We start from the raw sequence: 21242 nt of genomic DNA on the forward strand, positions 1-21242 counted from the left end.
GCGCGAGAAAACCATCGCGGCAGCTCTATCGGCTGAAGCCCGGCTAGTTAAGCCTCCGGACAACTTTTCAGCGGGTCGCTTCTATCAACACCAGCAGCAGTTGTGACGGCAAAACGCCCCTCCGTCACTATTCCCAAGCATCATTTCATTCACTATCGCCCGACGCTTGCATCGACACTTTCGATCCTTAGTCATCTTGATTGTGCTCCTGGTTTTGTGCGACAGGCTTGGAATAGGGGAATTGACCAGCTCGGGGGGTGGCGTGCGACCGATTTTAACCAAATTATTCCATCGTTTGGATCAGCCTCGATTTCGATTCGCGTTTCTCAACATCATCGCCACGAAGAGAGAAAAAAAGTCTTGCATCGACTCGAGACCACCCAAAAAGTAGTACTCACAAACCGTAGTGTCTTACTGAGCCTGCGAGACCACAACAATGGCTCGGCCAAGAGACTCGCGCTCACCAAGTCCTGCAGGCAGCCATTTCAACTCGCGCCGCCACCGCAAAGATGACGACCGGCGGGATGCCAGAGACCGCCGAGACGATGGAAGGGATACTCGCCGGCGCTCAAGGTCGCGCAGCCCGGATGTGAGATTTGACCGCCGCCGCTCCAGCTCCAGCTTTGGCAGCGACTCCTATATACCGGTACTTGAGTCTGACAGAATTTTGAACAAACAACAGTACCGATACCGCGACCGTGACCGAGGCAGAGACAACAGGGATCGTGGTGGCCGTGACCGCGACCGCGACCGCGATCGCGACAACTTTCGCCGACGAGACCGCTCCTTAGACCGCCGAGACGATGACTTCTACCGCGGCCCACGTGATCGCCGAGGAGCGAGATCGAGAGAGAGACTCGCACCCAGGGCTCGCTCGCCTGACCGCCGACGTGACCGTAGCAGAGACGATTTCAGAAGACGAGACGATTCCAGGAACAGAAGCCGTCGTGAAGGCACGGCTGACTCTCATCCTCGCAGCAGCCGCGCTGACAGCCGATCTCGCAAGACCCCGGTAGCCGACAGTGGCAGGAATGGAGCTGATGAGGTATGTGTTCTGATCCCGAATGAGAGAACCAGAGCTCATGACATATCACAGGCCCAAAAGGCCAAGCCGAATGTTGCGCAATCCGAGGTTGATAAGAAGGCAGAGCGGCTTGCCAAGCTCGAAGCATGGAAGAAGAAGAAGGAACTCGAAGGCCAGAAACAAAAAGAGGTGAATGCCAGTCAAACCAGAAATCTGTTGGCTGAGATGGATAAGAGGGCCAAGGAGGGATCCACGGCTGTCTCATCACCTGTTGTGTCGTCCGCTGCTTCTCCCGCTCCTGTTGACTCGGGAAGCGTATCTCCAGCAAAGCCTTATACTGGCAAGTTTGATCCAAAAACGATTGCGAAGAAGTCTGCTGTTCAAAGATCGCACGATACTACTAAAGGGGCTCTGGGATCTATAGATGTTCAACCGCCTACCATTGCTATGCCTGTGAAGAAGACAATTGCTGGTGAGTCTCTACCTCCCATGAGACAAGAAAGCCTTACCCTTACTGACATCAATCATCTTAAAGCGTCTGCGTTGCCTACAAATCGTGCCAAAGCCAGCAGTTTTGGATTTGGCAAATCTCATGCTGAGGGGGACAAGCTTACCAACAAGCGAAAGCTTGACATGGACGAAGAGGTCGTGACAAAACGACAGCTTACCAAACTCCCCAGCCTTCCAATAGAGGCCGACGACACGCCTTATGCTGACCAAGATGAGGATGACGAATCGGATGGTGATAACTTTGCCGAAAATGAGGAAGAGGCTGCCGCCGCTGCACGTGCCGCTCACGAAAGACGCCTTCAAGCTGAAAATCAGGCTGAAAACCAAGTCGAGAACGGAGCCGAAACCCAAGTCGAAAAGCAGGCCGAAAAGCAGGCTGATGAGGAGATGAAAGACGACGAACCCCAAGCGGCGCAGGAGCCCAACGGTGATCATGTTACTCATGTTACCAACGGAGAGGAAACAGCTGACAAGGCCCCCCCTGCGGAACAAATGGATGTTGATGAAGAGGAAGATGAAGTCGATCCTCTAGATGCATTCATGGATGACCTTCAACAAACGGAGACTGTCAAGAATCCTTTGAAGAAGGCCGCTGTCAAGAAGCAGCAAGAACCTGAGGCTTATTTCTCTGATGATAATTATGCCTTCGACAACGAAGGCGATCAGGAGGCAGACACCGCATTGCTTGCCATCGCTAACAAACGCAAGAAGAAGGATATTCCAAGCGTTGACTACTCAAAGATAGATCTGCAACCCATCCGCAAGAATTTCTGGGTCGAGCCCGCAGAGTTGAGCTCGCTTTCCGAAGCAGATGTCACAGATTTACGACTGGAGCTGGATGGAATCAAGGTCAACGGCAAGGATGTACCCAAGCCTGTTCAAAAATGGGCCCAGTGTGGCCTCACTCGCCAGACCCTCGATGTCATTAGTTCCCTCGGGTTTGAAAAGCCTACGCCGATTCAGATGCAGGCCTTGCCCGCCTTGATGTCAGGTCGAGACGTCGTTGGTGTGGCCAAGACGGGATCCGGCAAGACTATGGCTTTCTTGCTTCCCATGTTTCGACATATCAAGGATCAGGAGCCACTCAAGGACACAGATGGCCCCGTTGGGCTAATTATGACGCCAACCCGTGAGCTAGCCACCCAGATTCACAGAGATTGCAAACCTTTCCTGAAGATGATGAACCTGCGTGCTGTTTGCGCATATGGCGGAGCTCCCATTAGAGATCAGATTGCCGAACTCAAGCGCGGTGCTGAAATTATTGTTTGCACACCTGGCCGTATGATTGATCTACTGGCTGCCAACCAGGGACGAGTCACCAATCTTCGGAGAGTTACCTATGTTGTTCTCGACGAAGCCGACCGAATGTTTGACATGGGCTTTGAGCCGCAGGTGATGAAGATTTTTGCCAACATGCGACCTGACAGGCAAACAATTCTATTCTCGGCCACTATGCCACGCCTCATTGATTCACTCACGAAAAAGGTGCTCAAGAGCCCTATTGAAATCACTGTCGGTGGCCGCAGCGTTGTTGCCAAGGAGATTGAGCAAATTGTGGAGATTAGAGAGGAGAGTTCCAAGTTTCTCCGTGTTCTAGAGTTATTAGGTGAGCTCTACGACAAGGACGAAGATGCCCGGTCGTTGATCTTTGTCGAGCGGCAAGAGAAAGCGGATGATCTTCTCAAAGAGTTGATGCAGAAGGGCTATCCTTGCATGTCCATTCATGGAGGTAAAGATCAAGTGGATCGTGACTCGACCATTTCTGATTTCAAGAAGGGCGTGGTGCCCATCCTGATTGCTACATCAGTCGCTGCCCGTGGCTTGGATGTCAAGCAGCTCAAACTTGTCATCAACTATGACGCACCCAACCACCTGGAAGACTATGTTCACCGTGCTGGACGAACAGGCCGTGCAGGAAACACAGGAACCGCCGTTACCTTTGTCACACCCGAACAAGAGAATTGCGCTCCTGGAATCGCCAAAGCCTTGGAACAGAGTGACCAGCCCGTCCCAGAACGCCTCAATGAGATGCGGAAATCTCATCGGGAAAAGGTCAAGTCAGGCAAGGCGAAAGACTCGTCTGGATTTGGTGGAAAGGGTCTGGACCGTCTGGATGCAGAACGTGAGGCAGCTCGTCTTCGCGAGCGCAAAACGCATAGAGCTGAGGGCGAGGAAGAAGAGGTTAAAGAAGAGGGCAAGAAGGAAGAAGACGACAAGAAGATTGAGAAGACGCTTAGCGCTATCAAAGCCGCGGCCTCCACTGTCCAGGCTCGTGAAACAGCAAAGGCTGAGGGAGGAGACAGCAGTAAGGGAGCCCAGCCTGTTGTTGCCACAGGTGACAAGGGCAAGGATCCTTTGGACAAAGTTAGCTCTGCTGTCAGTGCCATCAACAGCCGTCTGGGCAAGGCTGGCCAGCTTCGCTCAGGCCAACCCATCGACAACAAAGGCCCCGACGCCGGTGCCTTCCATGCTACGCTGGAAATCAACGACTTCCCCCAGAAGGCTAGATGGGCCGTCACCAATCGCACCAACGTGGCCAAGATTCTGGAGGCGACCGGAACATCCATCACTACCAAAGGTAGCTTCTATCCTCCCGGAAAAGAAGTACCGGCTGGAGCAGAACCCAAGCTGTATATCCTTATTGAAGGTGATACGGAGCTTGTGGTGTCCGCTGCTCTGAACGAAATGACGAGACTTTTGAGAGAGGGTACCATTGCTGCGGCGGATGCAGACAGCAGGGCTCCCGCGAGTGGAAGATATACTGTTACTTAAGTTGAGGCTGGGAATGATTGGTATATACACGGCAGAGGGGGGAGAGGGTGCGAAGGATAAGGTACATGGAGGAATACACTTGCTAAGTTGATCGAGTTTGCTTGTTTTATCACGCTCAGTCAACAATGGAGCATGAATATTTTGTCTGTCAGGCGGTGAAAAGGCGCAAGGAGGCAGGGCTACTAGGTATCTATTAATTGAAATTCTACATGAAGATGAGAAGGGCGTCCGGGTTAGTGTAGGCAATTATATATCGAGTTTGGTAATCAAATTTAGTGCTTATAGTGTATATATACAGGAATGTGTTGTATCAACAGTAATGTCGCATGCTTGTCTGGAAGTGCATTGAGACATGTATCTAATCCAAGCTGTAATGCTCCAGAGCAACGAAGGGTATCTGGAGAAGAAAGAACTGAAACCCCCCCGGCTAAAAAGAAAAGAAGAAGAAACTCCGAACAAAGGACTACTCTCGCATTCCGCAGTCCTGTTACGCGCAATATAATAGTATTGCCAGCCTCTTTTATAGGTAAGTATGTTTGGTAGATAGGTAGGATTCGTGGGCTCGCGATCGGCTGCTAATCCCAGTTTCGTGCCTGGGCGGCCTCGTCTGCTTCTCTGGCGCGGAGTTCCTGATTGCTTGCTTCGGCGAGGGTGCTCGATAGGTTCTTCTTCTTTTGCGCATTGAGCTGGGACTGGAGTTTTCCGCCTTTGGAGGAAGCTTTTGCGCGTGCCTACGAGGAGAAGCAGTCAGTATATCTGAAATCAAGCACGGCTGGCGCATAGCACAACATATATAGATGTAAGGGGAGAGATAGATGTAAGGTGAAAGGGGGAGAGTCTCACCTCGGCGGCCTCGGCAGCTCTTCTCCGCGCATCAGCCGGGCCACCTCCGCCAGACTCATCACCTGCGCCGCCGAGGGTTCGCGGAGGACCTCCGACTTTCTGGGGGACGCGTGCGGTTTTCGGGCCCGGAGGTGGAGCTGAGCCGAGGCGGCGTCCGGCTTGAGCGTCCGGCTCTGGCTCGGTCTTGCCACAGATGTTGCCCATGATTCGCGAGTTAAGTCGGGATTGTTGGAGATGCGTTGCTTGCGATCAATGGGGTGTTGAGGTTGGCGAGTAGCGAACGCGGAAGTGAGAGAGGGAAAGCAGGTCGACTGTGGTGAAGAGCGGAAGTTGTCGCAAACAGCAACGAGGAGAGCTTCAAGCAAATCTATTGCTCATAATTATGTCTTGTTCAATGTCGCATGCGAAACCAGTAAGTGCGATAACAGGGATAAGGTTGTTTGTCTGGCAGCTAGCGATGCGCGCAAGCCTGCATGATGCAGCGCCAGAAAGGAAGAGGATGGAACTTGGTTTGCGCGGTGTGCTTTTTGAGAAAAGGCGTTTGTCGGGCAGGGGGGGAGGATGTTAAGCGGGGTTTTTCTTCATAGCGCGGGCCAAGCTTGTGATTGTTAAGATCTTGGCTGCTTATTATTTTGGGCGGGTTGAGAAGGGGATTTATTACCCTGGAGGATACCGAGATGGGATGCTGATTTGGAGGGTGGAAGGTGAGTTGGGATGGATTTCTGGGCTGCGGTCAACTTTATGAGCAGATTGTCACTGGGGTCTGATGTTTAAAGTATAAGGCGGTGCATTATTATCATTGCTGTGCTTGATACGAAGTAGATAAACTTGTAAAAAAGTTTGTCTTCTCATAAACCTAGTCTAAGTAGGGTTTTTGGGAATGGTATATCAAAGGAGCTGTATCAAAAATGTCAACGGCTACTACAACACCAAAACACTAGCGATATAAGAGTGACTTCAGTACTAAAATTAAACACAGTCGAAATCATCCAATATCGAGCTCGTGCAGCATCAAAGCGTTGGATCCCTATCACAAGCAAAGTAGCCGCTTATGTTATGATCCGTGGGAGTTTGCTGTCAATGGCGTGCGTCTGCTTGTGAACCCACCAATCCGCAATAAGCGAAAGCACGAGCACCCCGAGCCGTTGTGCGCAAATACCACAAATACAGCGGCAGTACTTCAACGGCACCCAGGAAACGCATGCTTGTCGGTGCTGTGGCCGCTTTCGCCCAAGTACTTCGCCGTACGAGTACTTGTCAGCTGCATGCTGTGGAGTTTAGCCGCTATAGGTACCTATACGTACCTACAGTTCAGCGCCCCGCCCAAGGATTTCAGTGGGGCAGGCGCAAAAAAACATAAATATGGCGGGTGGAAGTTGCAACCGCTGAGGGACCACAACCCATCAAGGTTCTCGCCTTTGTCAGCCAGACCCAGACCGCAGGTGGGCGTTCCTTCCACGTTCGCGCCTGCGCCTGCGCCTGCTGCGCTTGTGCTTGTGCTCGTGCTCGTGCTTCTTAATCCCTTCCAATTTCTTTCTTTCCTGTACAGACTCGAGGCTGGCCAAGAGGAATTTCTTTTTCTTCGTCCCTTTCAGCCTTCTCAAAACTCTCCACTCTCGCCGTTTGCGAAAGGCTTCGGCGCTGCGCTTCAGGCCTTTGACAAGAACTTTTTGCCAGTTCTTCACTGTCGCCTTTGACTCGTTATTAGCTCGCCCAATCCTTCAGACTCTTCTCTCTAGGATGAGCCACTCACAAACTGAGTCTTCTCACGGGTAAGATTTGATTTGTGTATTCTCTCGCCAGTCTTGCGTCACCTCAGAGTCGCTGATGCTATGTCTAGGCAGCTCATAGAACCCGCGTTTTAATAGAGCATTGACACCCGTCGTCTTTTTTCCGTCAAATCAATGGAATTCATTCGCCCACCTTCTCATGACTTTCCAATAGACACATCCTCTGGATTCTCTGAACTGATGGATGCGAGCAATCGGATCTCTCACGACACCGGAACGATTGCGGATCATTTCTCTCACGACGATTCTCGTCTAGACGCTCAATCGTCGGTATACTCTACCGATCCTTTCAAACCCTCAAAATCATCCCCAAACTCCTTAGATTTATCATCCTCGGGCCATACCACCATGGCTTCCTTTATGGACCACGGCATTCAGCCGCAGTTACAAGACCGGCACGGCAGTTCTGACGCAGTCATCCCTCCCTCAGATACCGAGCCGACCTTCTCTTTCTCTTGGGACGCCTATTTGAATGACACATTCCCTGATGCTTCTCGCTCTCTTCGTCTCGGCAAAGATGCCCTGCGCCAGACCGAGACAAATTGTGACGATGACTGTAGATCAATGGTGTCATGCACATCCGCCTGCGGTATAAGTTGCCCAAGTCAATGTGGTGATACGGGCCAAGGAATGTGTTGCGATGATGATACATGCGACGATAAAGAGCTGTGCCTTGACGAAATGTGCGAGGATGCCGCTACCCCCTGCACGGATGCCCATTGCTCGGGCCTTGCCAGACTTGAGCAACTTCCCCTTGGGCCTGGCTTCTCAGACGGCGACAAGCAAGCTGCAGCAGCCCTTGCGTCTATCGGAGATACCTCCTTGGAGTTTTTGCCAAACAGCTTTCAGCAATTTCATTCGGATTCACAATTTGGACCTCACTCTTGTTTTCCTGGGTCAACATGCAACCACTCCTTTCCACAAGGGTTCTTGTCTGCCGATAATGGCACGTTCGGCAATTTTTGGGAATACCTGACTCAAGAAAACCCGCTCGCAACTCACATTCTCCAATACCATGATCCTCGACATAGCGTGGAACATGTTCGCCCATGTATTGCCGATGGTCCCAATCTAGCCATTCCGAAATGCACTCTGCCCAAAACTGTCAGCGGAGATGCCTTAAGCCATGGGCTAGGAAGCAATCTTGGAGATTTCACATGTGGCTTTGAGGTCAACACACTTGACCAATTTGCCAACCACATATTCGAAGATCATTGGCCTCTAAACATGCCAATCCCCGACCTTGGCAGCTTGTCGCAGCCCTCGCAAGCTGAAGACCATTTTTCTTTATTTCCTGTCCGTACGAGCATCCCGCCGTCTTCCTCTTTAAGCGCAACCTCATCGCATGACACACACTTTTCTCCATCAGACTCGCCTCTGCAGAACCCATCCGTGGTTTCGTCGCTTTCACCCTTTCCCACACCACATGCAACGACTCCTCCTACACAGGCCAAGGAGTCACCGATTGAGTCATCCGTGGAGTCAATATCAACCGAGCTCACCCCAATTTCACCGGTGGACGTAGAGACCGTCGTCGATTATACCTGTCAATGGAGATCACCGGACGGCAAAGTCTGCCTTATGCAATTCAAAGATGCCGATGAACTGCATAACCACACAAAAAATGATCATCTGAAGGGAATGTCACGGCAACCTCCGGGATTTCGATGTCATTGGGAAGGTTGTACAAGGACGAGTGTGTTTGGCCAAAAGAGCAAATTAGAACGCCACATTCAAACTCACACAGGATGTAAGTGAAATCGCCTCTGGCAATTGCAACAATGGAGAAATACTGTATACTGACGCCGACTTTCAGATAAACCTGTGAAATGCTCCATATGCGGCCTGCAGCTCTCAGCGAAGCAGTCGCTTGACCAACACATGAGAGTGCACACGGGCGAAAAGCCTTGGAAATGCAGTTTCCCGGGGTGTTTGCATGCTTTCAAGCAACAGTCCGCACTTAGTAAGCAATTCAACTCTTATCTAGCCATGCACGGCTCTTCTGACTCTCCTATTAGCCATGCACGAGCGCACACATACTGGGCATAAACCTTTGACGTGTGACATATGTGGAAAGTCGTTTGGAGAATCTTCAAATCTTTCCAAGCACCGCCGAACTCACAACGAGAGGGGTGGCCACTCCTGCCCCTTGTGCAATAAAGATTTTAATCGTCTAGATCAGTTAAGACGCCATTTACACAGTAACCACAAATGTAAGCCCGAGGAGGCCGACTCAATAGCCAAGTCAGTTAGGCTTCAGTCAGTCAAGGGGGCGAGACAAAAAAGTATTGTTCGAGTGTGAAGATCCAGCCCGACAATTGAACGTCAGCAATATACCCACCAAACGGAAACAGCTATTCCCGTTGCAATCCTCAATACTGGAATCTACGAAAATGATATATGAGAGGTTGAAAATTGAAGAAGCCATCTCTTTGAAAATAGTAATGTACGGTGGCTTTCATGGACCCATTGCCATATAATACACGGCATGGGTTAATGGACTGTTTTATGAAGATAGAGATTTTACGTTATAGAGGATCTGCTCGAGCTGCTTGGGCTGATTTAATAAGAGGTCACACCAGAGCCTTGGATGAAATGACTGGATGCCAAATCCTAGGCGCTACTGGTTGAGCACAGACTCAATGATGCATATAGGAATAGGAGCACCAACAACTATCCATAGGTATTAGTTTCAGCTACCATTGATTTCACGTCGAGGTTGCTTCTTAAAAGTAATTTGGAATCAATTTTTTTTTTTAAATCCAAAGGGGGGTATCAACTAATTTACAATTTCCGAGAGGAGTCTGTAGCCCTAGTATACAAATGGTACATTCTTTTTCTTATGGCCAACTCCTCCGATGCCAGCTAATAGTACATTACCAGTAAATGCAGAATAAACACGCAAATAATGCTTCTTCTTCTTCTTCTTTTTTTTTTTTTTCATTCTTTCTTTTCCTCACTGTCCATCTTAGCAGTCTCGGAAACATTGACGATTTCCAGTCCGTCCTTGTCCTCTCTTAATCTGACTTCGGCCGTTTCTCCCATCTTGAGTTCGCCTCTGATGATCTTATCAGCAAGTCCGTTGCTAATCTCGTTTGTAATCAGCCTGTTCAAAGGACGGGCTCCAAATTTGGGGTCGTAGCCTCGCTCGGCTAGCCAGTCCTTTATGGAGTCTGATATGGAGAGGGTGATGCGCCGGTCGTCTAGACGCTGCTGAAGCTCCCTGAGGCGGATGTCGACGATTTCGCGGATGGCGCTCAGGGCTAGCCGCTTGAAGATGATGAACGAGTCGATGCGGTTGAGAAATTCTGGCGGGTAGGCGGATGAGACTACGTCCATGACTGCTTGGCGGACTGATGGATCAATGTCGCCGTTGGCGTCCTCTTTGTATGGGTGTAGGTGGTTTTGGCCGACGAGGATGTCTGCTCCTAGGTTGGATGTGAGGACGATGATTGTGTTTTTGAAATCGACCTTGTGACCTTGGGCATCGGTGAGATAACCTTCATCGAGGACCTGGAGAAGTAGGGCGGAGATGTCGCGGTGTGCCTTTTCAAATTCGTCAAATAAGAGAACAGCATACGGTTTGCGACGGACAGCTTCGGTAAGCTGCCCTGCGTCTTCGTATCCAACGTAGCCGGATGGGGCACCGATGAGTCGAGAGATGGTGTGTTTCTCCTGGAACTCGGACATGTCAAACCGGACGACGGCAGACTCGGTCGAGAAGAGGAAGTTGGCGAGCTTCTTGCAAAGCTCAGTCTTACCAACACCAGTCGGTCCGAGGAAAAAGAATGAGGCCAGAGGACGATTGTCGCCGCTTAGGCCCGCTCGCTGGAGCCGCACAGCGTTGGAAACAGCCTTGATGGCATCTTCTTGCCCCTTGACAGATTCCCGTAGAATATCCTCCATGTGAACCAACTTCTCAATGTGTCCCGATGTGAGCTTCGAGACGGGGATGCCAGTGATGCGGGATACGACATTGCCAATGTCGTCGGCTGTCACCGAGTCGTGGATGAGAGTTCCGTCGGCAGTGTCTTGCTGAATTTCCTTATCAGACGGCAACTTTTGCTCGAGGTTAGGTATGACACCGAATCGGAGCTCGGAGGCTCGAGCAAAGTTTCCATCTCTCTGCGCCTGCTCGAGCTCGAATCGAGCCTTGTCGAGGTCCTCCTGGATTTTCTTGACTGATTCGATTTCGGACTTTTCCTTATCCCACCTGGCATTGAGCTCCGAGATTTCGTCGTAATACTTCTTTAAGTCTTGCTCCAATTTCTCTCTGCGCTCCTTGCTTGCAACGTCTGTTTCTTTACGCAAACTCTCCAGTTCGATCTGAATCGTCATGATTTTATGGTCCAGCCTCATGATGTCCTCGGGTTTGCTTTCGTGTTGCAGTTTCAAGTGGCTTGCCGCCTCGTCCATCAAATCGATGGCCTTATCCGGGAGGAATCGATCCGTGATATATCGGTTGGACAAGGCGGCGGCGGCCACCAAAGCACCGTCGGTGATTCGGACACCATGGTGGACTTCGTATTTGTCCTTGATACCTCGCAAGATGCTGATGGTGTCTTCTACAGTTGGCTCACTAACAATGATGGGCTGGAAACGTCTGGCGAGCGCCACATCCTTTTCAATAACACGATATTCGGCGAGGGTAGTTGCGCCGCAGCATTGCAATTCACCGCGAGCCAAGGCCGGCTTGAGCAGATTTGAAGCATCAATAGAGCCTTCAGCTTTGCCCAGTCCAAGGAGAGTGTGTAACTCGTCAATGAAGAGAATCACCTGGCCTTCCGCCTTTTGAACTTCATCCAGCACCTTCTTCAGGCGCTCTTCAAAGTCGCCTCGAAACTTGGCTCCGGCAATCAGGGAACCCAGATCCAGGGAGATGACTCTCTTGTTTTTGACACTCTCCGGAACATCGCCCCGGACGATGCGCAACGCTAATCCCTCCAGGATGGCCGTCTTGCCAGTTCCGGCATTACCGATGAGAACCGGGTTGTTTTTGGTCCGCCGTGATAGAATTTGGATTGTACGCTGAATCTCTGCATCTCTTCCAATTACAGGGTCCAGTTTACCATCCCGGGCTTTGGCTGTCAAATCAATGCCGAACTGTTCCAATGCGGGCTTCTCGGGTTCACCACCTCCCATATTCATCCGATGGGTTCCTCCTGGTGGATGTGGACGTCCATTGGCATATGTTCTTACTAATGAGGCCGGAGCGAGTCGTGATGATGAGGCCCCTAAGAGCAGAGGCCTAATGGCTGATCGTGTAATGACTGGTCTTGTAAGCCTGCTAGAGGCACCAGCAATGCGCTGGGCCGAGGACAACAACTGTCGCCTGGCTTGCATTGTGGCGATTAAAGGGAGTAAGAATTGTTGATAAAAATAAAAATATGTACTCAGAATTGAAAGAGAATCGAGGGAGATATTTGTAAGAAAAGCAAGCAAAAGAGCATCGCCAGTGGCGTGACCTCCCTCTTTATCCCAAAGACTGAAGCTCTTATCGTAGCTTCACGATCTCGACAGTACTTTCGAGCATCTTCGGCCGCCATCGGCCCAGCACTAGCGCCTATCTTATCATCACGTGCGTTGAGCCCCATGTCCCACCAGCAAGCGGGAATGGCTGCTACGGATTGGCGCCGTAAGCGGTTTAGTGCCTGAGGGTTCACATTTTGCTTCCCACAAACTCGCTAGCGGCGCTCACAAAGAAATCCAACATTTCCGTTCGGGTGAACATCACGAACGTGTCTTCCTCATCCTCTCCACACCCACATATCAGACACCCGAGAGAGTCAATATGTCGGCCAAGCCCACGACCAAGCAGTTCGGGAAGTCGACCCGGGAGGTTCCCGCCTCCGCGGACCAGGCGAAGAAGTGGTACCCTGCCGACGACGAGAGCGCCCCGAAGAAGGTGAGTTGTGTCTGGTCATGCGTCGCAATTAAAGAGAAAGCCCCTGGTACACATGTCTGCATTTCGCAATTTGGGAACGACACGGCGATTGGAATTGAAGGGAACAATTTTGGGTTGTTTGGGAACGCCGGGATGCGGGTTGGCAGCGCTTTCGAGATTTGGCGCTTGGTCAATTTTCTTTTCTTCAATTTTCCTTTGGGAATGACCAAACATGTATCTAAAACCGACAACACGACGCCTCCCCAAATTGCGAACAGACTCCGGCACCTGGTGGTCCCTTTTCCAATCCCCCTTACTTTGCGACGCACCGATCGTCATCCATGGGAAAAAGAATTCAGGTCGCGCTGACACGCTTTGGAAACAAATAGGTTCGCAAGGCCGTCCGAACTTGGGCCCCCCGAAAGACCCTCCAGCCTGGTACCGTCCTGATCCTCCTCGCTGGCCGCTTCCGCGGCAAGCGTGTCGTCCTCCTCAAGACTCTTGACCAGGGTGTTCTCCTCGTCACTGGTCCCTTCAAGATCAACGGCGTTCCCCTGCGAAGAGTCAACGCCCGATACGTCATCGCCACCTCCTACAAGGTCGACATCTCCGGCCTTGACGCCGCCAAGATCGAGGAGATCTCTCAGCCCAAGTACTTCACCGCCGAGAAGGCCAAGGAGAAGGCTTCCGCTGAGGCTTTCTTCAAGCAGGGAGAGAAGCCCCAGGTATGTGCCAAAATCAGAAAGAAAGAAAAAAAAAGCTGGAGAATGAAGAGGAGCAAGAGAGCGTGGATTTGCTAACAGAGGCTTGAATTATAGAAGAAGGAGATCAACAGCAGCCGTGCTGCTGACCAGAAGGCCGTCGACAAGGCTCTGCTTGCTAGCATCAAGAAGGTGGATCTGTTGGCCAGCTACCTCGCCAGCACCTTCAGCCTGCGGAAGGGTGACAAGCCCCACGAGATGGCGTGGTAAATTTGATTCAAACACAAAATCTCTCTGGCAGGTCGAAAGCGCGGGGTGGAGTTTACTGGGGTGTTGGTCAAGATGCGGGTTGTAGAACGGAAAGGGTCTCCGAAATGGGCTGGTTTGGCCAATTGCATTTGGAAGTCGACGGCATCGGTCACATCTTGGCGTCTGTAATCAGGTTTTTACAGTCAAAAAAACAAAACGAGCATAAATGATTTTCTTCCACCAGGCTTCTGGTAAAAACCAAAATACGTCTGTGAACGACACACAACCTTCCAAACTTGCCATATCCATGTCCACTTCCAATGCAAAAAATGAGGGCGAGCAAAGGCTCAATTTTAATGGAGAATCACTCTGCCCAGGAAACGGTGAAAGAGAGCCTTAACGGTATAAAAAACTACATACAAATGCCAACGTGTTAATACCATTTTCATACTTTGTAAATGTTGGATAAGCATTTTTGGTGACGACTTTGTACAAGTGAGCCCTACGTTTTGAGGAGTAAAGAGACACAACATCATAGCTGGTTATTCACGATAATAAATTGAGTGGTAACATAGCTCTCTATCTTTTTTGAGAGGGTATCTGTTTATTCTTGTGGTTCTTTTACAGTATATTTCGCAGACATATCGCTATTTTCGATACTCATACCAATGCATTTCGCTTTTTTACAAGTCTCTGTCGGCCCAGCTCTGAATCATTCCCAAGAGCGTAGCATCATAGTGCTTGATCGACACAGTGCCAGTGGACTCATCCAGGGTAGTGTTGGCCTGGATGAAGACCTTGCGTGGCTGCTTGTTATCGAGGACCACCTGGCGGACCTTGGTGCCCCAGAAGTCCAAGCCGACGGTGCTCATCTGGGTGTAAAAGTCGGTACCGGTCTTCACATCTGCAGTTGACTTATAGACGTGAAGCTTCTGAAGATATTTGGCAACAGCTAGAAGGGGTAGTTAGTCATAGTCAATTTGGTGGGAAATTATTTCAACTTACCGTCACGACCAGCTGTGAGAATCTTGGACCTGTCCAGCTTGATGGTCAAATCAGAGAGGTCATCCTTGGTATAGTCCAACTTGCAGAAATCGTCGCCGGCTTCCAGGAAAGATTTGAGGATTGAGAACCGAGCCTGGCTGTGTGCCTGTCCCCATTTCTGGCTCTTGGGATCCCACATCTCCAGAGAGGCGAGACCAGCACGAGCCATGGAGAGGTAAGATGCGTAGAGGACATCTCCAGCGGGGCCGTTGATGTCTTCTGACCCGTCTCCAAATCCAAAGATCTTTAGGACGGGGAATTCGCAGCTTAGGTACATAGCAACCAACTCTGCACGGCATTCCTCATATGAGGCGGCGATGGGTCCGAAGACCGAGCTCCAGGTCTGACCGGGCTTGTACCAGGTGGTGATGGGCTTTTGGCTAACGGGGCTAACAGGAGGATTCTCCTTGTCGAAGTTGTACACTCCATCAGCGGTCTCTTGCAAGAGCTTGCCGCATCCGTGGCCTGGGTAGATGATTAACAAGGCTGCAAGAGTGAATGAAGGGGGAAAAACTCTTACCAGTCAGCTCGTGAAGGCCGACTTGAACCTCAAAGGCAGCATCACGGTTTGCCTGGAACACGGCCAAATCTTCTGGGCGAATGAAGGGGATCTTTTCATTAGGAGCCTTGGCGCTCAGCACGTTTCCAAGGGACACGTTCTTGAATCCCTCAGTCTGTCGGATGTCGTCGTAGTTGGGACTGGGCCATGTCAATACATAGGAGGGATGTTTTGAACACAAAGGAATTTGATGCTTACATGTTGATACCGGCGGGAATGCCAGAGTCTAGTAATTGTTAGCTCATATGAAAAAGTAATGTGTAATGTAACTGCAGAGAGGTTATGGTATTACTGACTTGCGAATGTCATCACTTCCAGAGAAGTAAAGTCTGGAGAAAGGAACTTGTCCTTCTCAAATTCCTTGCCCCAGGGTAGCAGAGGGATGAGAGAAGGTGAAGCCTCGACCAGCTCCCCGAAAGCGCGAGTGCGCTCCTCTGCCAGTTATGTTAGCTGAAAATGTCTAATATCACTCTGCAGATGTAACAGGTGACATACGGTTAACCACTGTAAACTAGCATTAGTAACGATGAAAAAGGACAAGGTTGGTATGTGGATATACTGACTGGATGCGAAACCCTCCCATTCACCACGAACACCAGCAGGATCACGATAAGTCTCAATAAAGCCGATGTTGCACTCGACATTAGGACCCTTATCCTTGATCCAGAAACGCTGGCTGTCCTTGAATGCCTCCAACGATCCAGTTTCGAACGATTTGGCATATGCCAGGTGCATGTTCTTCTGATTTTCATTGTCCGCGTTGGCAGCAGCCTGCTTGATATAGGCAGTAATGTTCTTCATCTCCTCAGCATAATCGCCATAGACAAGGTTGATAGTCTTGCCCTTGAGGGGTCCATTTTCAACGGTGAATTTAGTTTCCTTTCCAATGTCACCTCCGTCGGCGGGGACGCTGGTAACGGCTGAAGCAATGAGAATATCAAAGCCATCCGAGGTCTTTCGCAGTCTGGTGTTCTCGGGCAACAATCTCTTCTCTTCCATCCAGGCCGAGACAGCTTCAATCTCGCTCTTAGTAATACCCTTGGAGTCGGGGTAGTAGGTCGTCATGTGGCCAGCGTCGAGGAATCCAAGATGCATAGAACCAGGGTCCTCATGGCTGAAGATGGCGCCTTTGGTGGCATCGAGGAACTTTTGTGCTTCAGGGGATGTGGCAGCCAGAGCAGAAACAGTCTTTTCACTGCATCTGGGGATAAACTTGGCATCACCAAAGCTCTTATAGTTGCCCATGTTGCCAAGGAACATGGCCACATATTCGAGGAAAAGGGTCAGCTCGGATTCTTCAACACCAGCCTTTTGAGCCAGCGCATTCCAGTCGCCATTGGCCGACTTGTGAAGGGCGATGATCAAGTCGTAGATGGGCTCCGACTCTGGAGAGAGCTGGCGCAGGACAATCCTGGAACCGGCAAATGCAGCCCTAAGGAAGTGTGAATAACAGGCACCCGGTCATATCCATGGCACGATCATTGCTATGTTAAGCAAGGCGAAGGTGTAAAGATGGCACCTACTTGCTGATAAAGTGAGCATATCGCTTCTGTTGGTCAGTCAAGAGACCAAAATGCTTCTCAATCTCGAGGCGGACGACGGAGGGTGGCTGATCCGCCAGGTAGTGCTTAAGGTCCTCAGGCTTCATGTTGGGTGCGGTTGAGGCAAACAACCTGGACAAGGCGACAGTTGCAAGGCGAGGAGCGAGATTGTGTCTGAGAATTGGACGATGCTTCAGTGAAGCAACTGGGAATCTTAATGCTGGCGACCTGCGCGAGATGAGGGGCAGTAAGAAGGAAGACATCAGGCCAGCACGCCGCGTGGCTGGAGCTTAAGCAGCCGAGTCTCTATAAGGAACCTCTGAGCGGCTGGCGGTTTCTGGCGGCACGCAGAATCTGCCAAAAGTTCTTGGGTGAAGCCACACAGGGTGCCTAAAGCAGCTAGGGCGGGTACATCATCCAGCGGACAGGACGTGCACTCATAGGCTCATAGGGCACACTGTGGCTTGAGCGTGCAGCTTTTACGCAAGGCTGGCTGCCTACAAAGGACTTTTGCTCGAAGAATCCATGAACGTTTGTTATAGTGCTATCTCGTAGTAACCGAGAGATTCTCTAAGAAAAGTTGTCGAACATTTATCTATGTATCATGATATCACGATGGATATGTAAACGGCAATGGATATAATTAGCTTGGTCAGGAACTCACAATTGAAGAGAAGATGCCACCCAATGTCTGGCAAGGAACATTGATACTAATGGAATGCAACAGATCTCAACTTTGGCATACCTGTGCTTAAGCTTCAAGGTTTGCAGGTGGTGTATAGACTACAGGCAACAGGACGAATTGTGCCTGCGCCACAGGTGGGGTACCTGAGCGGCCCAGTGACCCGAGGTGGCATGGCGGGGTTGAGGGGTAACGTGCAGCAGAGGAAAGGATTGATCGAGGACCTTTTTGACAGTTGGCATGGCAATTGGGGAAACTTTTACGTTTTCGAGCTTGGCAGAGTTTGTAGCCATGAGTTCAATTGGTGTAATGGCGCTTGTTTCAACAGCTGGATATTGTATACAGTAATGATGCTGCATCTAGGAGTATTACATCCTTGTTACGGTATTTATATATGTTTTCGTGGAATGGATGCGAATTATTAGCACGTAGCAGACATCTTAAGTATACATAGAGGCAAACTGATTGACGCTCTGCCAAGACTTCAACAGATCACACGACCATTCTTACCATTCAACGTCATATCCAGAAAGTAAACCTCCCACAATGTCTCATGTAACGAACCATTGCTCTAGATGAACAAACCTCTTTCACGATTCAGGGGCCAGAAAAGGAGAACAGAAAAAGTGGCAAAATATCGACGTAAGCCGCGTGATGTGAGGAGCCAATAGGCAGAAAAGCCTAGTCAAAAGGTGCAAAAGTGTAGTCGTGTGGATAAACGACCTTCATTTCCCCGGAGCTACCAATCAACCAACCCGCTACGCATACAGTTGCTCTTTGTCAACTCTATCTGAAACTTCAGTAATAGCTGCTGACGAGAGTCAATTGCGGCGGCATGGTTCTTCAACACGGCTTCATCTCCTTGTTTTCTGTATGTGAAACTGCCGGTGGCATCATCACCAAGCAATTAGTAACATGGCAATATCATATACTTTATTCCGCGCTTCAATTGACAGTCTTGTTTCAACAGCTGTTCGTGAAAGTTGGGAAATACAACGCCTAAACGCCTAGATTGTTGGCACTAGAAGGGTTTTAGTCCGCAGCTACCTGCGGAAGAGGATGCCGGTAGTTAGTTTTCCAAACAGCTTCAACTCGAGTTGTCAGTAAGCTGCCCAGGCAAATGCGCATGTCCCGTTCAAGTATGAGTCGGAGAAGTACACAGCTCGTCCCCCCCTGAAGCCTGCGCCTAGTGTAACTCAATTGGTGGAGCCCAATTTTCCAGAAGAATATTTGATCAAATATTCGGGAATCAAACGACACTGGAATCAGCTCAAAGATGATCCAATGCTTGCTTTTTCTGTTCCTCGCACTGACGCAACGCAGCAAGGAAAAATTTTCTGTTGCGCCATAGAAGCACAGCTACCCAACGGCTGATGTACGGCTGCTTTGCATTGCATACACATGCGTCTAATACTCCGTTCTGCACATCCATCGTTGCATGGTTCTTTTTCGTATCCATGCCGACACCCCCTGCGGCTATTGAAAGGATCGCTTACACCTAGAGTTACTCAGTTAGGTAACCGAAACCATCTGATCTTCTTTTCAGCTTTAACCTCTTCATCGTATTAGGATATGCAATTCCCTCTGGGGTTTCTTCGAGTCAGCCGGGAGGTTTATGACCCCCACGTCTCTCACCAAAGGAGAAAGACTAAGAGAAAAAAAGAGAGAAAAAAACATGCGGGCAATATTCGGCCGATTCCCTCTCCACTCCCGATGATGGGGCTGAGATGGATCGAAACACTTTGAGACCTACCTAGGCTCTAGGCTAGGCCGCCGCTTGTCTTGCCCGGATGCAACTTGAGGTCTCCCCGAGCACTTCATCAGAGCAGAAACAGCGGCCTCGGCGGGAGCACCGTCTGGCTTCCGCGGCAATAGACGGACCCAACGCTTTTGTGAGTCTGAGAACGCCCAGACGCACCACTCTCACTCCGGTTATAGTTGCAGAGGTCCAAGCAAGCTGGTCCGAGTCACATGGCCAATATTGTGATTTTTGTCTTATTTTTCTTATTTCCTTTTTTCTTCCCCCTTGTGTGCTGCCTATCACATCACTTATCGCAGATGTGATTGTCACAGCCCATCCCTACCTGCGAGGTAGCATTGTTGGCCGGGATCATTACTCGACGTCTAGGTATGAGGAACACGCATTTTCACTCCCCGCCTTGGCGAGCTTGACGGTCCACCAAAATGTGCAAGGCCATTCCCGTCCGTGGCTTTCCGGAGTACAGTACGGAGCACGATACTGCGCAAACAGCTGTCCATGTAAATCTTAGGGCGGCTCGACCCGATACTCTGGGACTCCGTCAATACCGAGAGTAGTGCAACCTTGGGCAAAAGCCGGCCAGAATAAGTGCATGCATGGGAGCGGTGCTTGTCCTTGCCTGCATTACCTCCAACGGACGTTTTAGGTAGTCCTCGTACGAGTACATAGAGTACAGGTACATGCCTATATTCCGTGCTGCAGCTTGCCGTATCCGATAGCCTGACCATCATCGTGTGGGTGGCATCACCGGCGTCGACTCAAGCGAAAGTGTTGAGTTACACAGCACCGTCCTGCAAGGGAGCAGGTCTGAGTCGGTGTGACACGGATAGTGTCGATGGGCAACTGGAGCCGCGGACTGGGAGGTGCAGCATGCAAGCCGCAGCCAGGCCAAGTGTTGCGCATCACCCAGCATGGTTCTGTCTAAGAGACGAGATTGGCAGCAAAAGACATCATCCCCGTCGGCACGCGGCCCAAATGGATCGACAGCCTGGCCCGACAAGGTGTGTGTGTGTGTAGCATGTACGAAACAAAACACACAGGCTTGTACGGGTACTCCGTACATGCGTGGTGTACTCGGATATACGAGTAGTAGCAGGCATCTTGTCTCTCAATACGGACAGATGCAACTCACAGATATCCTTACCTTGGCTGGCAGCATCGCTTGCGAATGCCTTCATATCGTAGAAGCATAGCAAGATGAGAACCAACAAAGCATTGACAAACTTGAAACAATGGTGTAGAGCTATCTGCTAGTGCCAGTAGGAAGAATGGACTCTCATTCCGGCCTCACCTCAACGTTTTGCACGTTGGGCTGGAGCCAAAGTCAATGGGTGCTTCCCCGGACTGCGCTGGTACTGTAGTGCTCACTGGGCTGCTAAGTTAGCGCCTTGGTGGTCACTAAAACTTGACGGGTGGCCCTTCAGCGTGTGCCAACAGCCAGATGCATTGATTCAATGGATCAATGGATCCATTGATGCTTTACCCGGGCAGATGTTTAGCTAGCACTGGGAGATTAAACTTCTTACAACGTGCGTGAGGTCATTTGCCGAGACTATAGTACCTCTATATAATCCTATCTTATACTCGTATGTTGCTGGAGGTTTACAATAGTGGTTATATGTAGCTGAGCATCTCCACGGATAGTAACGTAGTATATATGGAAAACGATGAGATGAGAGACTTCAAGTTTCATCATTGTAGTACTACATGTCGTGCGGGTAGCCCTCCGGCTCCCTCCCGGGCAGGTATATGCTACTTTGGGATGCGGACTGCCACCCAAGGCAGAAGCGTGATCTGACGCAGGCGGGCCCGTACTTTGTACCACCCAAAATCGTCGGCAAATGACAAGTTCCACAGACGTCAGTGCAATAGCCGACGGTCCAG

At 50.4% G+C, this 21242-nt stretch overlaps 7 protein-coding genes across 7 annotated transcripts; 3 read left to right on the forward strand and 4 right to left on the reverse strand.

Moving 5' to 3' along the window:
* The first annotated feature begins 53 nt into the window (after positions 1–53).
* V8C40DRAFT_255508 (uncharacterized protein) lies at positions 54–4604 on the forward strand. The gene is made up of 3 exons (XM_083218067.1): positions 54–589; positions 683–1496; positions 1560–4604. Exons 1-3 carry the CDS (start codon positions 437–439, stop codon positions 4304–4306), a joined length of 3714 nt encoding a protein of 1237 aa, XP_083069015.1. The 5' UTR covers positions 54–436; the 3' UTR covers positions 4307–4604.
* Positions 4550–5831, reverse strand: V8C40DRAFT_255510 (uncharacterized protein). The gene is made up of 2 exons (XM_083218068.1): positions 5150–5831; positions 4550–5037 (listed from the first exon to the last, which is right to left on the reverse strand). Exons 1-2 carry the CDS (start codon positions 5351–5353, stop codon positions 4882–4884), a joined length of 360 nt encoding a protein of 119 aa, XP_083069016.1. The 5' UTR covers positions 5354–5831; the 3' UTR covers positions 4550–4881.
* A 714-nt stretch (positions 5832–6545) lies between these two features.
* Positions 6546–9784, forward strand: V8C40DRAFT_255511 (uncharacterized protein). The gene is made up of 4 exons (XM_083218069.1): positions 6546–6921; positions 6990–8689; positions 8756–8902; positions 8958–9784. Exons 2-4 carry the CDS (start codon positions 7054–7056, stop codon positions 9239–9241), a joined length of 2067 nt encoding a protein of 688 aa, XP_083069017.1. The 5' UTR covers positions 6546–6921; positions 6990–7053; the 3' UTR covers positions 9242–9784.
* Positions 9702–12437, reverse strand: V8C40DRAFT_255512 (chaperone ATPase HSP78). The gene has a single exon (XM_083218070.1). It carries the CDS (start codon positions 12280–12282, stop codon positions 9880–9882), a length of 2403 nt encoding a protein of 800 aa, XP_083069018.1. The 5' UTR covers positions 12283–12437; the 3' UTR covers positions 9702–9879.
* Positions 12438–12627: 190 nt separating this feature from the next.
* V8C40DRAFT_255516 (60S ribosomal protein eL6) lies at positions 12628–14325 on the forward strand. Its single transcript, XM_083218071.1, has 3 exons — positions 12628–12844; positions 13213–13548; positions 13642–14325. The coding sequence occupies exons 1-3, from the start codon at positions 12731–12733 to the stop codon at positions 13792–13794; spliced, it is 603 nt and encodes a 200-aa protein (XP_083069019.1). The 5' UTR covers positions 12628–12730; the 3' UTR covers positions 13795–14325.
* Position 14326: 1 nt separating this feature from the next.
* On the reverse strand, positions 14327–17207 carry V8C40DRAFT_255520 (dipeptidyl-peptidase III). The gene is made up of 8 exons (XM_083218072.1): positions 16900–17207; positions 15940–16808; positions 15872–15880; positions 15673–15810; positions 15575–15602; positions 15338–15516; positions 14779–15282; positions 14327–14725 (listed from the first exon to the last, which is right to left on the reverse strand). Exons 1-8 carry the CDS (start codon positions 17178–17180, stop codon positions 14457–14459), a joined length of 2277 nt encoding a protein of 758 aa, XP_083069020.1. The 5' UTR covers positions 17181–17207; the 3' UTR covers positions 14327–14456.
* A 2819-nt stretch (positions 17208–20026) lies between these two features.
* On the reverse strand, positions 20027–20609 carry V8C40DRAFT_110137 (uncharacterized protein). Its single transcript, XM_083210774.1, has one exon. It carries the CDS (start codon positions 20419–20421, stop codon positions 20086–20088), a length of 336 nt encoding a protein of 111 aa, XP_083069021.1. The 5' UTR covers positions 20422–20609; the 3' UTR covers positions 20027–20085.
* Between the last annotated feature and the right edge of the window lie 633 nt (positions 20610–21242).

Source organism: Trichoderma camerunense (genome assembly GCF_050948025.1).
Source record: "Trichoderma camerunense strain CBS 138272 chromosome Unknown V8C40scaffold_20, whole genome shotgun sequence".
Taxonomy (NCBI): Eukaryota; Fungi; Ascomycota; class Sordariomycetes; order Hypocreales; family Hypocreaceae; genus Trichoderma; species Trichoderma camerunense.

What these genes read in the sequence shown, in the direction of transcription:
- V8C40DRAFT_255508 (XM_083218067.1), top strand. Translation starts at nt 437, where the DNA reads ATGGCTCGGCCAAGAGACTCGCGCTCACCAAGTCCTGCAGGCAGCCAT. An exon ending in CAAGGTCGCGCAGCCCGGAT is followed by an intron (nt 590 to 682) that starts GTGAGATTTGAC and finishes AACAAACAACAG; the next exon opens with TACCGATACCGCGACCGTGA. An exon ending in TGTGAAGAAGACAATTGCTG is followed by an intron (nt 1,497 to 1,559) that starts GTGAGTCTCTAC and finishes ATCATCTTAAAG; the next exon opens with CGTCTGCGTTGCCTACAAAT.
- V8C40DRAFT_255510 (XM_083218068.1), bottom strand. Translation starts at nt 5,353, where the DNA reads ATGGGCAACATCTGTGGCAAGACCGAGCCAGAGCCGGACGCTCAAGCC. An exon ending in GAGCTGCCGAGGCCGCCGAG is followed by an intron (nt 5,038 to 5,149) that starts GTGAGACTCTCC and finishes TTCTCCTCGTAG; the next exon opens with GCACGCGCAAAAGCTTCCTC.
- V8C40DRAFT_255511 (XM_083218069.1), top strand. Translation starts at nt 7,054, where the DNA reads ATGGAATTCATTCGCCCACCTTCTCATGACTTTCCAATAGACACATCC. An exon ending in CATTCAAACTCACACAGGAT is followed by an intron (nt 8,690 to 8,755) that starts GTAAGTGAAATC and finishes GCCGACTTTCAG; the next exon opens with ATAAACCTGTGAAATGCTCC. An exon ending in CAAGCAACAGTCCGCACTTA is followed by an intron (nt 8,903 to 8,957) that starts GTAAGCAATTCA and finishes CTCTCCTATTAG; the next exon opens with CCATGCACGAGCGCACACAT.
- V8C40DRAFT_255512 (XM_083218070.1), bottom strand. Translation starts at nt 12,282, where the DNA reads ATGCAAGCCAGGCGACAGTTGTTGTCCTCGGCCCAGCGCATTGCTGGT.
- V8C40DRAFT_255516 (XM_083218071.1), top strand. Translation starts at nt 12,731, where the DNA reads ATGTCGGCCAAGCCCACGACCAAGCAGTTCGGGAAGTCGACCCGGGAG. An exon ending in ACGAGAGCGCCCCGAAGAAG is followed by an intron (nt 12,845 to 13,212) that starts GTGAGTTGTGTC and finishes GGAAACAAATAG; the next exon opens with GTTCGCAAGGCCGTCCGAAC. An exon ending in AGCAGGGAGAGAAGCCCCAG is followed by an intron (nt 13,549 to 13,641) that starts GTATGTGCCAAA and finishes CTTGAATTATAG; the next exon opens with AAGAAGGAGATCAACAGCAG.
- V8C40DRAFT_255520 (XM_083218072.1), bottom strand. Translation starts at nt 17,180, where the DNA reads ATGTCTTCCTTCTTACTGCCCCTCATCTCGCGCAGGTCGCCAGCATTA. An exon ending in TATGCTCACTTTATCAGCAA is followed by an intron (nt 16,809 to 16,899) that starts GTAGGTGCCATC and finishes ACACTTCCTTAG; the next exon opens with GGCTGCATTTGCCGGTTCCA. An exon ending in CGGCCTTCACGAGCTGACTG is followed by an intron (nt 15,283 to 15,337) that starts GTAAGAGTTTTT and finishes TCATCTACCCAG; the next exon opens with GCCACGGATGCGGCAAGCTC.
- V8C40DRAFT_110137 (XM_083210774.1), bottom strand. Translation starts at nt 20,421, where the DNA reads ATGTACGGAGTACCCGTACAAGCCTGTGTGTTTTGTTTCGTACATGCT.